The sequence below is a fragment of the Tachyglossus aculeatus genome, chromosome 20 (genome assembly GCF_015852505.1).
Source record: "Tachyglossus aculeatus isolate mTacAcu1 chromosome 20, mTacAcu1.pri, whole genome shotgun sequence".
Lineage (NCBI taxonomy): Eukaryota > Metazoa > Chordata > Mammalia > Monotremata > Tachyglossidae > Tachyglossus > Tachyglossus aculeatus.
This window is the reverse complement of record NC_052085.1, coordinates 10,862,512-10,879,639: the sequence shown is the minus strand read 5'-3', so window position 1 is coordinate 10,879,639 and position 17,128 is coordinate 10,862,512. Positions and strand designations below refer to the sequence as shown.

At 40.1% G+C, this 17,128-nt stretch overlaps 1 protein-coding gene across 5 annotated transcripts in view; it reads right to left on the bottom strand.

The window, feature by feature from the left end:
* The window catches only part of ZC3H13 (zinc finger CCCH-type containing 13), a 59,415-nt gene that overhangs the window by 28,212 nt on the left and 14,075 nt on the right, over window positions 1-17,128 (bottom strand). For all 5 annotated transcript variants that reach the window (XM_038762094.1, XM_038762098.1, XM_038762097.1 and 2 more), the window contains exons 4-5: window positions 14,852-14,963; window positions 3,396-3,504 (exon numbers count right to left, since the gene is read on the bottom strand). In XM_038762094.1, coding sequence (XP_038618022.1) covers window positions 3,396-3,504; window positions 14,852-14,963 — 221 coding nt within the window. The remainder of the gene's footprint in view (window positions 1-3,395; window positions 3,505-14,851; window positions 14,964-17,128) is intronic.

Sequence of the window (17,128 nt, the reverse complement as noted above, 5' to 3'; positions counted from 1 at the left end):
ACAGAGTTGGTAGAGGTGATCCCTGCCCACAAGGAGCTTAATAATAATAATGATGGTATTTGTTAAGCACTTACTATGGGCCAAGCACTGTTCTAAGCACTGGGGGAGATACAAGGTAACCAGCTTGTCCCACATGGGGCTCACAGTCTTAATCCCCATTTTACAGATGAGGTAACTGAGGCACAAAGAAGTGACTTGCCCAAAGTCACACAGCTGACAAGTAACGGAGCCGGGATTAGAACCCACGACCTGACTCCCAAGCCCGTGCTCTTTCCACTGAGCCACGCGCCCACTGTCTACAGAGAGAGACAGACTAAAATAAAATACAATAAATTATCGATTTATTAATATTATTTATTCTATTTATTAATATTGCTGTTGTGTTAGTTTATCAGCCCCAATTTTTAATCAGAATTTAATTAATAATCACTACCCATTTTCCTAAAACAAAAGATAAAGTTTTCACCCTACAAGGAGTCTACAATGAGTAGTGGAATCATTCTCAGGCCTGTAGATTTTTATCCTTTCCAGACTTTCCAGACTTTTAAATAGAATTGCAAATTCTGAGGAGAGGAAGTTGTGAGAAAGAACACAGAATACTAGGGTGACCTGGTGGGAAAACCTTGGGATTAGAAGTCAGGAGAGCAGGGTTTTAATCCTGGTTCTGCCACTGACCTGTTGGGTGACCTTAGGCAAGTCATTTAACCTTGCTAAACTTCAATTTCCCCATCTGTAAAATGGAGATAAAATAGATCATGAACCCTACATGGCAAAGGGACTATGTCTGATCAGATAAACATGTATCTACACTCCAGCACTTACTGTACATGCACTTAATAAAATGCCGTAAAGGAATAGGTTATCCCTGCCCTTGCAGAGTTCAGAGTATCATGGGACAGGCCCCAGCATAGAAAAGTAAATAAAGATAAAAGTCATTTTAGCACAACCAATAACAAATAAACAAATGTCAAGGCTGCTGATGAGATGGCATTACAGAGAAGGTGGAAGGATTAACTACAGAAGATTCTGGGAGGGGTGGCTTTATAGGACTGTGAAAGGGGGGAAATTGAGGTAAAGCTGAAGAGGGAGGGCATTCCAGATATGAAAAGCAAGAAGGCATCAGAGGCAGGAGAGTCAAGGCCTAGGAGATAAGGGTTTTTTTTTTTTTTTTGAAGAAGAAGTCTGGAACACAAACTGGGAGGGGGGCTAACTGTAGAAAAACAGGTAGATAATAGCCTTAAAAAAACCATGTCCTAATGCTACTAAATTCTTCAGCCAAGAATCCAAGTCAAAAGACATCATTTCTATCTTAGGAAGTGAATCTTCTCCTTAAAATAATGAAGTGTCCAAAGCACTGCTTTTAGTCCCAACATACCTTATCACACACAATCTAGCAGGTATAACAGGACAAAAAAGTCAACGATTTAACAAAGGAAGAGATTAGAAAGGATGTTTGAAATTTATGTCGAATTAAAAAGAAAAATGTTACTTTTACCTATAGTCTCAAATTTCCCCCTTTGCACCATCTGCCCAACTAAAAACCAGCAAAACTGATGAATTTGCATCCTAAAATCGTGCTAAAGGCCAATGAAATAGCAAATGAGCAACCAGAGGAATAAAAAGCTGATCAAAAACGCAATTATGGGGGAGCCCAGCTCTACCACCCCTCTTCCCCACCACCCCCTAGCCTGGGAAAGACCCAGCCTGCTCTAATAATTGGCTTCCTGGCTTTAGTCAAAGATTCCTGACCCATGAGCAAGAGTTCCTGACTCTCTCCAGGGAGCTAAACCAAACAAAACCAAACCTCTAGACATCTAATTAACCCTGAAGACTTCAAACCCCAAAACAACTATTATCTGCCAGAATGGCACGTAGTTCCAAATGAAGACAGCTTTCCCAATTCACAGCAGTGTTCATTTCCCAACATCTCAAATTGTCACATGAGAGGTAGTTTTATAGGAAAACGGGAAGTTTAACTACGATTTAAGAAGGGGAGGTTCTTTCTTTACAATATTACTCTGCAAAAGCAGAATAAGGACACATTTTCACAATACCAGCAGTAAAAAGACCAAAAGGGCTGGGAATGAGAGGACCTGAGTTCTAATCCCAGCTCCGCCACTTGTTTGTGGTGAGACCTTGGACAAGTCACTTAAACGTCTCTGTGCTTCAGTTCCCTCATATGCAAAATGGGGATTCAAATACCTGTTCTCCCTTCCTAGACTGTGCCCTATGTGGGACCCAATCATCCTACATCTACCCCAGGGCTTAGTACAGTGCTTGGCACATAGTAAGCAGTTAAATACCACAATTATTATCATCCCATTATACCTACTTCCAATTATAACGACTTTGTGATTACTGCTGCAGATGAATGATAGTTGCTCAGTAAACTATTAAACTTAGTTTTATATTTCTTTACCACACTTATGAGCAGTGTGGCATATATCATTTGATAACAGCAGTAGAGGATCTAGTTTATTCTGATCTGACAAGGCTAGAAGTGATAGAAAAAATCTTACAAGCTCTTTTTCCAATTACCAAAATTCCAATAAATGATGGAGACTTAAAACTGTTTTAAAGGTGGAGTTCCCCTTCTCCTCCCTCCAAAAATGATGCCTTTAGAAGGTAACATACAAGAGGGAACGGGGGGCGGGGGGAATATCAGTAAAAGGCAGTTATATAGATCAACACATGATTTATAAACAATATTAGAACCAGATTAAAATTTTCCCCTATGAAAAAAAAAATCAAAAAGCATAGGAAGCTAACGACAATTTCCAATGGACTCAAAGTGTAGTTAATATCTCACTTTAGACATAATCCTGCTTAGAAAGCACATTAAAGTTTGAGGTCTCTAAATATTTTTGATTAACTTATAACAGGTCAAAACTATGCACTTTTAAGTATTTTTTTCCAATTATTTTGCTTTTAAATGTCTTGGGTTATTAGACACACACACACACACACACACACACACACACACACACACACACACACACACACACACACACACACCCTGCACCCCCTTTTAAATCCCGAATGCAAGCACAGAAACATAAGCTGTACATAACTCCACCACTCAACAAATCCTTGCTTTTGCTGTCATTTGTTAAAACTAAACTGTCTTAAACAGGCCGCACTTTCCAACAATTTAAAGTGTCAAATATTTTTGTAATTTATATCATTTACATATATTAATGGCATTTACATACTTTAATAAGACTTGTTTCATTTTGAACTGCTACCTTTATCCCAGATATTCATCAAAAACTCAGATATTCAGAGTAGGTTCGGGTAAACTGACTGACCAGTATAAGGTTATGGATATATAAATATCTACATACGCATATGCACATCCATCTGAGCAAAATTTTAAATTCCAAGTTTCACTTTACCATCTCTAGCAGTTTCCCATTCTGCATTTTCCTCTTCACTCTCTGGAGTTCTCTCTTTGGTAATTTTTATGTCTTCCTTTTCCCTGTGTCTTCCCCTTGAAGATTCTTTCTAAAAAGCACAAAAATGATTCTAAACAGATTTGTTTAAAAAAGAAACTGCCACTGCAAACCATGAAACAAAGCACACAGTTTGTGAAAGGACTATTCACACATAAATTTTTTCTTCTTTTCAGCTTTGATCAGTTTAGAAATAGCTATTCACATTTTTGCCTAGAGGAAAGTAACAGACTATACTGGGCAAATGGATAATACTGTTGATTTAATTAATGAATTTCCTAGGGGTAGAATGGTCTGGTTTAAGAACTGTACAAACTGTAATCCTTTTCACTTAATCAAAACTGGTCTAAAATATCCAAAGAAAATAATAATAATTATTATGGTTTTTGTCAAGAGCTATGTGCTACACACCGTACTAGGCACTGGGGTAGATACAAGATAATCAGGTTGGACAGCCCCTGTCCCACCTAAGATTCCCAGTCTAAATAACAAAAATCTCCTAGCTACTGTCTTTCTACTTCCATGAGGGCTTCCATGTCTGATATAAGCACTAGGAAAAGCAACTCTAAAAAACTAATTTCTTATTTGAACCTAAAAATGTAAAGTATTTCTTATAAAGGTACAAGAACAAGACTTTGAGGTGATATGTGTGTGTATGTGTGTGAATTCACAAACAACTTGAACTATTCTCCTTAAGTTAGGAATTCCCTGAAATGATTGTGTTTTCCTACTAACTTCAAGAAAGATTGCCAATATTACAGGTTCAGTTATATTAAAAAAATCCATAAGCTTAAGAATGATATTTGTGTAATATCTTACAGTTTTGAAGCTGTTTGTCCAAAGTTATTATATGCATAAACTGGTTTTAAAGACTTTTCACTGCAACAATTTACCAGCTAAGTTTTAATAAAGACTATACTAGTCCACAGATAACTTGCAATAAAATCAAAAGAAAATAGCAAGTAACACATCAAACACCCACAATGTGCCCATTAGAGAATTCTAAGATAAGGAAAGGATGAGGTTGTAGACTGTAGTAGTTCTCTATCTCTGCCCACTGACACTATTTTCTGTTACTTTTAATAAGTAGCCACATTCCAGGCCCTGTGGATGTCACTAAAGAATCACCACCATTCTCCTCTCCCTTTTCATTCATTCATGCATTCAATCACACTTATTGAGCGCTTACTGTGTGCAGAGCACTGTACTAAGCGTTTGGGAAGTACAAGTCGGCAACAGATAGAGACGGTGCCTACCCAACAACGGGCTCACAGTCTAGAATTTAAAAAAATTATAAATTCAAATTCTAAATTTGAAGGTATCTCTAGGGTCCCAACATTTCCTAAACACCTCACCAGGATCCCCTCTTCCTATGATCAGGCAGATGGCACCATGCAGCAGGTTGAGGAGGAGGGACAGGAAGGGGGAAAGGAGGGTTTGCTTGGAAAATTGAGTCAAGCAGAGGCATGAAAAAACATCACCAATATTGGGAATTTGGCCCTTCCAGAGTAGCTCCTTCCTTAATGCAGCAATCATTTTTAATGGGGTGATGAAAGGAAAACAATGTGTCCTTTTTCCACTTTCCAGATCTGAAGGGGGACTGGAGGCAAAGAATGGCACTGTGCTGGGGGCTTCCAATCATAACCCCACCAGGCTGAATGAATGCAGAAGGTGTGGGGAAAGCAAGAGCAGAGATGTGAGATTAGGGTGGTTTTAAAAGAGAAATGTTTTTGCTTCTTATCTCCACCCCATTCAGATTTGAGATGCTGTTGTTCTATTCTCCCACGCCTTCATCCTTTCCCTCCACTGCTTTATGTTAGCCTTAATTTCTCATCCAAATTTCTAAATCTTTTCCCTTAGTTTTAACTCCCTTTTTGATTCATTAATCCATACACAATCCCACTGAACAAAGGGAAGAGGAGAACCAAGTAAATATGTTCTCCACGTCTAACAAAATACATATCATGTGGCTATTTTTTTGCTCAATTCCCTTGATGTGTGTTCACATCGTTGTACTTATCTTGCAAGCTCCATGCGGATCGGGATCATGGATCTCTGACCTAGTATCCACCGAAGTTCTTGCAAATCCACTGTTCAATTTTAAGCCGGGATCCTATTTAAGTCTCTTGCAAAGGCCACCTACCTTTCCTTGGGCCCAAGGCATCAAGACCTAATTTGACACACCTGCAGATCTTCAAAATCAGACGGGAAGGAGGCATTATGGATAGGGTGAGAATGGGAGTCATGCAAGTTATAAAATATTAAAGTTGCTTTCCAAGCCCCTTATACGAAAAAAAGAGCTACAACATCAGTGATAGGAAAAACATCCTCTAGTTAAACGGAGACTACTGCAGCTTTCTAGAACTTTAGCTACATATGGAATTTGATTCTGTTAAGTACAACATTATCTGCCAAGGTTTTCTTGATTCACTTTTCTGTTTTGTCTATCAGAATGCCATCGGAAAGTTTATCGCATAGGTAGGAAAATTCACTGACAGCTTTCAACCATGAAAATCTTGGGCTGTTCCCAGGGTTGAAGTGGCTAACCCAGTCCCCTTAGGTGTGTCAAAGCTCACTACTGTAATGACTCTGTAAACAGTCCTTATTCAGGTTTTATTACTTCCCTTTTGTGACTGCACTTTACAGCATGACTTTCACCATGCATAAGGTCCTGAAGGACTTTTGAAGATGCTTTACAACCTGTTGAATTGGAATTTTCATAAAGGATTAGAAGAAGAGTCCACATTTCTTGCTGCATTCTCAGGCATAGCTATGTAAAAATGTATGTTATTTAACTGGATCTTTTTTTGAATTTTATTTAACTACATTGGTGATGGAAAGTGGACCAGACAGAGTGGCATACAAGTGACCCAACTAGTTATACCATCAAGGAGAATCCAAAAAGCTGACAGTATTTTTCAGGAGAAGACCCTAAATTTCAGATGTTCAGGAAAAGAACATGATGAAAAACTCAATCCTCTTCAGTTTGGTTATCAGATTGTATGTTTGAAAGAAGGTGGTCATCTACACTCATGCAAACTTTGAGGGCAAATGTATTAATTCAAATACTAATACCATTTCAAACACACACTCTCTCTCTATCAACTTACAAGACAAACCATAACCACCTTTTTGGCAGTAAATTAAGAGAGTCCACTATGCACAAATAATTTCCCCTTTAAAATAAAAAGCTATGCACAAAGGCAATTCTAAAGCTGAGATTAACAGCAAAACTCTATTTCAAAATTACTTCCATAGGAACTACATTGAAAACATTTTAACATTAAAATAACTAAACAGTATTGAAAAATGCCACTTATGAAAAAAGGAGTAATATGGTTGCTTTGGGAAACAGCCCTTGAAATAGACCTTCTTTTGTATATTACACCTGAGGTTTGCAATTTCTTGTTTGGAAGAACATTATTTCATAAACTGCAAGGTGGCTCAAGTTCTGCAGGTCCAACAGGGAAAGCGCTGCTCAAAATTCAAAGGAAACTCCAGAGGCTAAAATCAACAGATCCTCAGGTGCAAAAAAAAAAAAAAAAAATCTAAATAGTAACTACCCATACTTCTGGGAATTTATAGAATGACTGTAAGAACAAGTCACATAAGCTCAGTGCCATTTATATATGCATTAAACTCATTACTTTAAAAGTTCAAAACCCAATCTATTTCTGAGAATCAACTCTACCAAAACCTGGCTTCTCATTATCTATTTTGGATAGAATGTGTTCTTCCTATAACACAGGTCCATCTGGATAGAACACAACTTGGTGCTGGAGAAGACACAGTTGTGAGCACGGGCACAATGGCACCACAAGGTGAGTACTGCAACACAAACTTTTCCTTAAAGGAATCTTCAGAAGCAAAACCTATGAATTACAGAAAAACTGTCTGTATCTGACTTTTTTTTTCTGGCTATCAGAGAATCGGGGAGTTTCCAGGAACCAATCCAACTTAAAGCTGGCTTCCAGGAATATCTATTCTGCCCTTGCTTGGTAGTTCCGGGAAAAGATACTCAATAAACTCATAATTTATTTTTAAACCGGCTAACAAGAAAAATACATGAGAATAGCCTGCTGTACAAGATTGTCTATGTAAGAGAAACGTCTCAAGGCTTCTACTTAAACAGAGTAGATGGGTCTGTTGCACATCACAGTCCCACTAAACCTTTTCTATAAATTCTACTTTTGGTCCGAGGCCAAAAATAAAGAAAAATGAAAATACTCCAGAGTAACCCTAAATCTACAAGTCAAATTTTAAAAGTGAAACTTAAAAACATCGGCTAAATAAAGATTGGTTTTTAAAAAGTAACTAGTGGTTGAAACAAAGGGAAATATCTGAGCAAAGTCTGACCCAATCACCCTCATGATAATGGTTCAAAGGGCATATGCTTGGTAGAGTACTGATGAAAGAATCTCTTAAAATGACAGAGGCATCTTCATTTTCACACTACTACACTGAAAGCTCAAGGGCTTTATGCTTTTATCAGAAACCATGACATTCTTGTCCACTATTGCTTTAGAAATAGTGAAGCATCTACGGGGAAATTCTGGCTATGAATACGGACCAAAAAAGCCAAAGCTAATGTTTTTGACCATCTTTTCCTCATTTGTTTCATTTGCCTTAAGATTTTTAAAGCAATGTTTAAAGAGCTGCTACCGCATCCAGATGTGGACATCAGAACGGTAGCTGCGTCTAGTGCCTATTTCCCTAGGAGCCCCCGGGCTTCTTGAGCAGTGGGTGAATTTTCTTCTTGCTTTCACTGGCATGCACAGGAGATCTGCCATTTTGGTGTCCGCCCACTCCACCCCTCACAGCCCGGTGTTTTCTTGGGTTGCCAGCACCATCAAATCACCCTTGTTGGGTAATGTAGGGAAAAACAAGGGGAAGGAAACGGGGATGACAGCTATACCTACTTTCCCTGCTTACCCTATTTCCCCCGGCTGGTCTAGCCAATTCTGCTTCTAATCCTAGCAACTGAGAGCCATCAGTGCAAACTTACGGAACCAGTTTAATGTTTGGGGTGGCCCTGACCACCCCAATTTTTCTTCTTCTTAAAAGCAACCCACTTTCCTTAATTGTTGAGTTTTTCCCTTCAATTTAAACACCCACAAACTAAGATTGAAGATCTCAATGTTTTTTATGGTACAGGGGAGTGATCAGTCAGCAACAGCATAAGCAAAGGATACAGCCATAGGAACTGACAGCACAAGGGAGAGAGTGCAGAGGCACTGTTCCACTAAGGTCTAAAGAAAAACCCCATGCAGCTGGGTGATCCATCTCATTGTTCCTCAGATGGTGAAGAAGTAACATTCTTTGGCAGCACCCTTGGGTCTGAGCAATCTTATTCAGTACTACGATGCTCACCCCACTGAGGAATGGATATGACTAAAATTTCCTGCCTCACCCAAACACTGATAAAAAGAATCTCGCAATCAGGAGCGTCTTCCCCAATTAATCATATTTACTGAGCACTTACTATGTTCAGAGCACTGTATTAAGTGCTTGGGATAGTACAATAGAAGACATTCCCTACCCCCAATGAGCTAATGCCAGACATTAAGTATCTGATGTATAAGTACAACCTACAAATTAGTATTTTCTGTGCAACCCCAGGGTTCATAGCACTTTTCTATATTAAAGTACATCCATTGGATATATCCTTCTTCAGAATACCTCAGCTTAAGGACTCTATGACTTTGGGATTCACTGAGGTGGCTGCGCAACTGTGAACTAGATCTTAATTCACACATCTATTTTTAAAATAGAAAATATCACTTTAGCATTCGACAAAGTATATTTCCGGCAAAATACACAGAACTCTGAGTCTCAACATAAACCTATCTTTAAGTGGCTATTGAGCAAGCTTTGGGATGTCTCAATACTACGGAAATGTACATACTCAGAACTGAATACAACCAAATGCTGTACTATTACAGCCTTTTTCATTAATCAAAAATGAACTAAAACCTCTAAATAAAATTATAAGAGATATCCACCACCCCTCCCCCAGTATTAAATGGTTCAAACCATTACCAGCTTGGAATACAACCACAAAACATAATATTAGATGAGTACAAATTGGAATGAAATCAGCATTCAGTAACTCAAAAACAAAACTTGCCACAAGACTTTGGACGTAAAAAGTGTCAATCCCTGCTCCCTAGTATTGCAAAATTAGGAAATATCAGATTGTTATCTATAGCTACAATTTGTCCCCTTTTCTGGTGTTTTAGCAGAGGTGTCAGAAAACATTAGGTCGTCTCAAATCTTTCAACAGGGTCTCAAAGTGAAAAGCACATGACTAAGCTAACACATTTAGGTCTAAGACAAGCTAATGCAACACTGAGTCCACATAAAATATATGTATAGCAGTTTCATATGTACACAATTTCTATCATAGCCAAAAGAAGCACGCACAAATTTGGTGATTGGATTGTTAGCCTGCCTGTGGATACCAACCAGAACTGTTGGCAATATTCAACCACTGCCTAGCAAATGCCAGCAGTTCAATCAAAGCTGTGCATTTATTTCTTTAGTGCTACACACATCCCATATCATCATCGCATATGCAAGTAAGTATTCGGAGCCTGCCTTACTAGAGCTCCTCTTTTGCCTCTAACTCCACTGTCCCAATTTCCACTTATCATCGGTTTGAGTGCACTTGTACCGAGGACAGATTGGAAGGGAGGCAGTTGAAAAGGCTCTTGTGGGGAGGGGTGGAGTGTGGGAAGTCAGAGAAGGTTGAATGATTGGTCCAAAGTACAGCACAGTTCCTCGAGAAGAGTTATCCGGAAGTTTTTTCTGCTCAGGCTCATTCTTCAACCTACTTCTGAAATTGAATTTGGCTGGAAGACATCTTCTACAAACCCTGTGAAATACAGGATTGAAGAGCTAACCCAGAAAACTAATCCCTCGATCTAATGGCCTACAGTGATGCACCAAGCAATGCCGGTGATCATTCCAACCTCTGGCCACAGCAGGGGCATCAGCACTCGTGCCAACAGGAATCTACAACTGCTTCCAGGTTCAGGTTACCAACAGTCATAAAAAGGTCCAAGGATTTAAGAGAGTTAACATAATATTTATTGAATGCAAATATCCTGGGCCATTTTGGGTGACTAGGTGGAACCTTGGCTGAAGATCACCTCGGTAGACACTCCAGCTCATCAAGTAGTGCTTGTTGTGAGAACTACCGGATAAAGGGGCTCCTTGAAATGGGTACCCTTCATTTTGTCCCTTTGCTATAAACAGGGTTATTTAGTGAAGATGATCCAGGAATTCCTCTGAGATGGCCTGGATAGATGTCTTTTTTGTACACCTTGGAGAAGCCAAGCGTGTCAGGTGTATGCGCCAAGAGCTTTTTGTGATGTGGTTGCTGGTGTTGATGGGGTGTGTGTAGTTCAGGATGTCTTGTGCTCCGCTGAGGGGCAGGAACCCTCGTCTCTCAAGTGTCCAGGTCCAAGGACTGGGAAGAAACTGGTTTCAATTTTAATAGGATCAGTGTGATCCCAAATGTCAGATCAGTGACTTTGACGACTTCAAGATTCTTCTTGGTCAGTTTCCAAGAGTTAGTCTCTGCCACTCAAGACCACATCGCCAGTAATCAGGTTTAGGAACAGAGGCACTGTGCAAGCTGTGCATAAGAAAGCAGAAGAGCCAGATGTTTCACATGACTGATTCCCCCTCCTTCCCCCCTGCATCACTCTGTTCATAAATGTCACCATTGGCTGTGTAGAGGATTTCATTTCCTCCACGACAGCATCTCAGATTGGAAGACAAGCTGGTCTCAGAGAACCGGGAGAAGGTCACCTTGATGCTGGCTGCTGCTGTGGCAAGTAGAATGACAAGACTTTGAACATCTCAAGATGGGGTATAACCTCGGAGTATCTGGAAGAGCACGGCCTCGTGCACTGACAGATGATGGCTCAAATTCCCAACAGGATGGAAGAGACCCACTCTCATGAGTTCTTCCACAATTGAGCAATATGAACCAGAAGGTAAGCAGGAGAGACCTCCAGTCGTCTGCTCTTTACGGTCTGTTTGCAAGGGTAAATGAATACAGGTGCATTTTCATGGCCTGGTTTTTGATCATAAATGTAATTAATATTCATGAAAACTAGAATGGCTCTAGTATAAAAGGATTAGTTGAGAGTAAATATTCATGAGCTTCAAATACTGACAGGAGTTTAATGAAAAATAAGGGGTGAGGGGAAAGAGCACTCACTCAGGAGTAGGGGTCTCTCCTGCTTCTCTTTTCCTCTTTTAAAGGGAGGAGACAACTGGGAGAGGAGGAGGAGGGCAGCAGTCTGTGCATATGCGAACCCACAGGAGTCATCAAACATACACACAAACACACAGAGGCTAGGCAAGAGGACATCTGGGGAAAATTCTGTGATTGTTTCAAAACCCCTGCCACTATTCGGAGAACAGACAGGGAAGAAACTGCAAACTGAGGGGTTCTTTTGCTAAGTGTTTATTCTGACATCTTGTAAGAAGGGGTCGGGGGCATCCCTTCAGGTAGAGAACATATCACACAGTGAGGAGAGGGGACAACAAAAGAATGGCTGAAATGCCAGGAAAAGGAGATGGGGGACTGGTCCTAAGATAAGTCACACTGCTCGGTGGAGAGAGGGAGAGGGTGTTGCTCTCCTCTTCTTTCAGCCACGTTACTTACCTTAACTACTGAGTAAATTTTGGAGAGGAGTCCCGAAACCTTGGCTTCAAGGAATCAGGAGGAAAACTAGAAAGGGGCTGAACTTCCTAGGAACCTGGGATGGACGGAGTTTGACCTCATCATCAATCGTATTTATTGAGCGCTTACTATGTGTAGAGCACTGGACTAAGCGCTTGGGAAGTACAAACTGGCAACATATAGAGACAGTCCCTACCCAACAGTGGGCTCACAGTCTAAAAGGACCTCACCTCGGACCTGCTCTCCCAGTAAGCCGTTCCCCTTCAGATTTTAAGGTTGCACCCCCTTATGTTATCTATGAGCAGACATTTGAGTGATAAGCTCCTTGAAGGGAAGGCAGTCATCTTTTGCCTTGTTTTCATTGGCCCTGGGTGCAGTGCGTCGTGCTCAGTAAGCACACAAACACCACCGATAACACGGGGCAGGAGGCAAGTGGAAAGTTGTGAATAAAAAAAATGAACGCTAGATACTGAAGTATATGCAGTTGTTGAATGGAGGCCTTGACAGAAAACTCCTGGGACCTCCTAGGGAAGAATGACTAGGGGAGAAACATGTGACAAGTGTCTTTAAATCAGTTCACAAATCACACCGGGAAAGGCTCATATTGCACTACTAGAGGGAATAATGCTTTTTTAAACTGGCATAATGCCTGCACTTTTTAATGCCAGTTTTCCATGCTCAGAGCACAGACAGCACCAATTACAGAAAATCCAAAATTTTCTACTTAGGAGCAGCAATGAAATGTTGGTGATCAATACACAAGGTAGCAATAAAAAGCTAAATCAACATACCGGAGAAACGTCACACCCACTCCTGACCCAAAGCTGCCTGATTCAAATCCAAAGATGAAGTCGACAAAAGTGATAGAAAGTGATAGACAAGAGTGAGGCTTCCAGGAATCCCTGGATTAGCCAGCATGGAGGGGAAGGGGAAGGAGAGAAGAGGAGCAATGTAGAAGCTGCTGCAGTTGGGGGAAATCTGAAAGGCAGAGTGATAGACGGAGCAATCATATTTATGGAGGGACTGCTGAGGCCATAGTACTAGCCCTGCGAGTCAAATATACAGAGAGGCAGAGGAACTGGGAGAAATTTATACCATCTGGGCCCCAGATACCTCTTACAGATGGAGGAATACTGACTTGAGCCTCTGACAGCAGGCTCAGCGGTAAACTGGATTAGGTGAAATTTTCCTACATGATAGAATTGAGAGAATCTCCCTGAAGTTGACCTTCTTTATATGTGATTTAAAACATTCCATGAGACAAAAACCAAAGATAATTCAGCCATACTCTGCTTCAGTGATTCAGCACAATTCCCTCATAAATTCAATTCTTCTTCAACCACTACACCGCCCCAACATGATAATTCATGCCACTGTAATTGATTTAATGGCAAGAAAGTTTCACCAAAATAGCAGAACTCTAAAACACACCAGAGATGATCTGATTTACAATTCTGAATCACTTCTTGGCAGTCTCGCATAGTAATTCCATCCACACTGTATCCATACGATCTTTTCTAGTAATTTAATGTGGCAAATTTTCCTTTAAACTGAATATTGATAAGCGCTTGATTTTAGCAAATCAAAATCTATTCAAGATCATGACAGACCCAGGATTTTGGCATTTCTCTACCCTTTTACTTGAAACATTATTGACCTCTTTTAGATAGTAGGTATTAGGCTGAGTAAAATTCCCTATTTTGATCATGCCAGCAGAGTTTCAAGCTTGAGGGTGGTAGGCTCAAAACAAAAAGAAGCATGTCTCCACACCCAGCAGATGGTAAGCATAAGGCATTTGTTTTACCATGGGTACAAGCAGAAAAGAGCATCAGGTCTAAGTAAGAGTTGAATAATTTGAAGGCAACTTGTCCTGAATGGTTTATCAGAGAGGTTAGGGATCTTGGATGTCCAGGAAGGCAACCAGTATCTTATTGCTTATTTTGGGAACAGAATGATGGGTTGGATGGACCACTGGTCTGGTCCAGTGATGGTACTGCTTTTGATTGTGTAGTATAAAATTCTGACAGAGAGGTCTACAGCCAGAAGGTTGGTAAGTGGATCTGCCCTGTGGCTTTGCTTGCCCAACCCAAATGGCCCCATCTTGGAAGTCATTACGCATCTGCCTTCCCACAAAGACCAGGAGTCCCGAGCTACCTTGGTAGGCAGGAAGTCCCGTCTCAGCTCCAGTGAGCAGACAGGCCGTGATGGATTCAGAGATCAAGGATGAATCAAGGATCACCCTATGGTTTTATGTGGAGGTCACCCAATTTCAGAGAGGAGCATTTAATTTTACTTCCACTGCTGGCATAACTTTCCCGCGGAAAGCAAATTAGCGTGTATGTATTCCAGAAAAAGAAAATACAACTACTGCTTAAAAATGTCTCTTGATTTACCAATCAGAGACTGTGGACTATATAGCAAGGTGCAACTTATGACATTATCTCTTACCTAGTTTTAATCAACGTCACTCGTATATAACAAACAGTGATTGCATGTCAATTTTTCAGTTACGTCTTTTTTTTTTGCTACAGAAAGGAATGCCACACCTTATTTTACCATTTTAAAATAAAATGCTACAAGTTGCATTCGATAAAGAAATTGATTGAAACGTGACATGAGTGGGCAATTCAATTCCATGCCAGAATAGATCAGAAGAAACATCGTTTAGAGTTATCTGATGTTTCTGGGAACTTTCTCCTACCCTAACTGGAGAGGAAGAATCCTCTGTATTTCGTTTCTGGGGCTCTGCTTCCACGTCTTGGCGCTTGTTCTTCATTCTTTCCCTAAGATCTCCAGTAGGCCTTTCTGGCGACCTATATAAAATTTAAACAAAAGAACAAACAACAATAACAAAAAGTTTCATTTGAGAGATTTATAAAACAGAACTACAGGAAAAGATACAACATCCTCAACCAGATTCTTTTTTAAGATTTTCAAAGCCCTTGCTTAAAAGGTTTGGAAGACGTAAGCTCACTGTGGTCAGGAAACGTGACTGCTGCCTCTGTTATACGGTACTCTCCCAAGCACTCAGTATAGTGCTCTGCATATACTAAGTGCTCAATAAATACCACTGAGGATACTGCAAACTAATAAGCTTTCATTTTAAAACCATTTCTAAAAGAAATGGGGTAGTGCTCCCAAATCTCCTCCCAAGCCATTAGTATGCAAATCATTGGTTAAGAACTGGAGTAGCAAGCAAGAAAATATGGGAAGCATTAAACTAGGAATTTGGAAGTAACAGTTCAATAATTTTCCCACACTGCAAAGACTATCAATGAAATGCCTCCCTCCCATTTAGCACTCAGTAGGTTACATCTGGGATCTCCAAGTGCAGCAGTATGGGAAAAGCAATTTCTACATCAAGGCAACCTACAATGGTTTGAAGAGGCTAACTGGAACGGTAAAACATGGATAAAGCATAATTCATACATAGCATTAACAATCAATCGGAAAACCTACAGAATAGTAGCAACTGCAAAAATTGAGAAACTAGCTCATGTCCCATACAGGCATGGCAAGATATTTTGACAATAACTTACTGCCCATTATGCCTTTGGCAAAAGCATTTATACTACTATGAATTTCTTGGAAGACAGGGAATATGTGGATATTCATATGCTGAAATTGGAAACAGGTTAGCTGATTTAACAAATGGAGAATTGTAAAACTTTCTCCGCTGTCACCTTAGATCACTGAAGGTGGAATATGAGTTCAGAAAGGAAAAGAGGGTTGATGGGAATGGCTTTACTTCACAGAGAACAGTTTTAGAACATAAATGGTGAGGAAATTCCAATAGAGTGGGGAAAAAAAGTCACCTTCCCCACCCTAAAAATATCACTTTATAAGGAAAATTAGGAAACCTATGTCATTAATGGGCAAGTTCATTTTGAAGAGGGAGTAATTTAGTGAACTTCTGCCTAAGTATTCTAGCTCAGTGTTTAGCTGATGAGCCATGGGTGAGCCCATGATCTTTCCCCATGCTACCACCTAGAAAAAATCTACAGCAGGCACATTCACAGCCTGAGGGAATGCCTGCAATGTGCAGGGTTTCCAAAATAGCAGTATGGAAAAAACCATCACCATTTGGACCAAATCTATTTCAATTTCCCCAACCTCAATTTCCTGTCAAAAATGCATGAACATAAAGGTAGGCATGTTTCCAAGTCTAGAATGGGCCCCCACACGTTAAGAAGAGATGAAAGAAATGGGGAGAAAAAGAGTGAGAATTCCGTGAGGCTCCCTTTCCTCTGCTCCTGTGACTTTTGGGGTGGCGGGGTGACCCCCCAACTGCTCATCCCCTATTAGATGGACAGCCAATTAGAAGAAGTTGGGAAGCATTACCTCTAAATATTTCAGCTTATTGGCAGATCTGTTAAGTAGGGACTGCTATACTTAGATTCAATAAGCAAATTCATCCCTAACAGTCCCACTAAAATCAAATTTATATTTCACTATTAGAAAAATATTCCAGGCTCCCAAGTTCTTCTGTGAATCACAACACATCTTTTGTTATTTTCTCTGCAAATTTTTTTCACTTTTTAGGCAATTGCAAATCATTTTCTTCAAGGCCCCACCAAACAAAAGAAAACATCAAAAAAGTAAGCCAGAAAAAGAATTCATCTTTAGTACAGGATCGTGTATCAGGAGTTCCTGCATACTGACCCTAGTTATGGAACTACCCTCTACTGATATAGGTAAAATCTTTACCTCTATTTACCTCAAATATTTGCCATTGTAAACGTGGGTGGGGATGAGGGGCGGCTTACCACCTAAAGAATTATGAGGATAAATTCATCCTTTAAAGCATTTAGGAAGACTTAAAAAGCACAAGCTGATAGCTACGGCACCCCTCTTACCCTGCTGTGGTTTCCCCATGTCCAAAAACTATAGCCAATTAATTTTGGCCAAAAGGACTTAATTTTTCCCTTCTGGGAAGAAGCTGCGAATGAAAATCTGTTCTAAACAAGAGTTAAAAAAT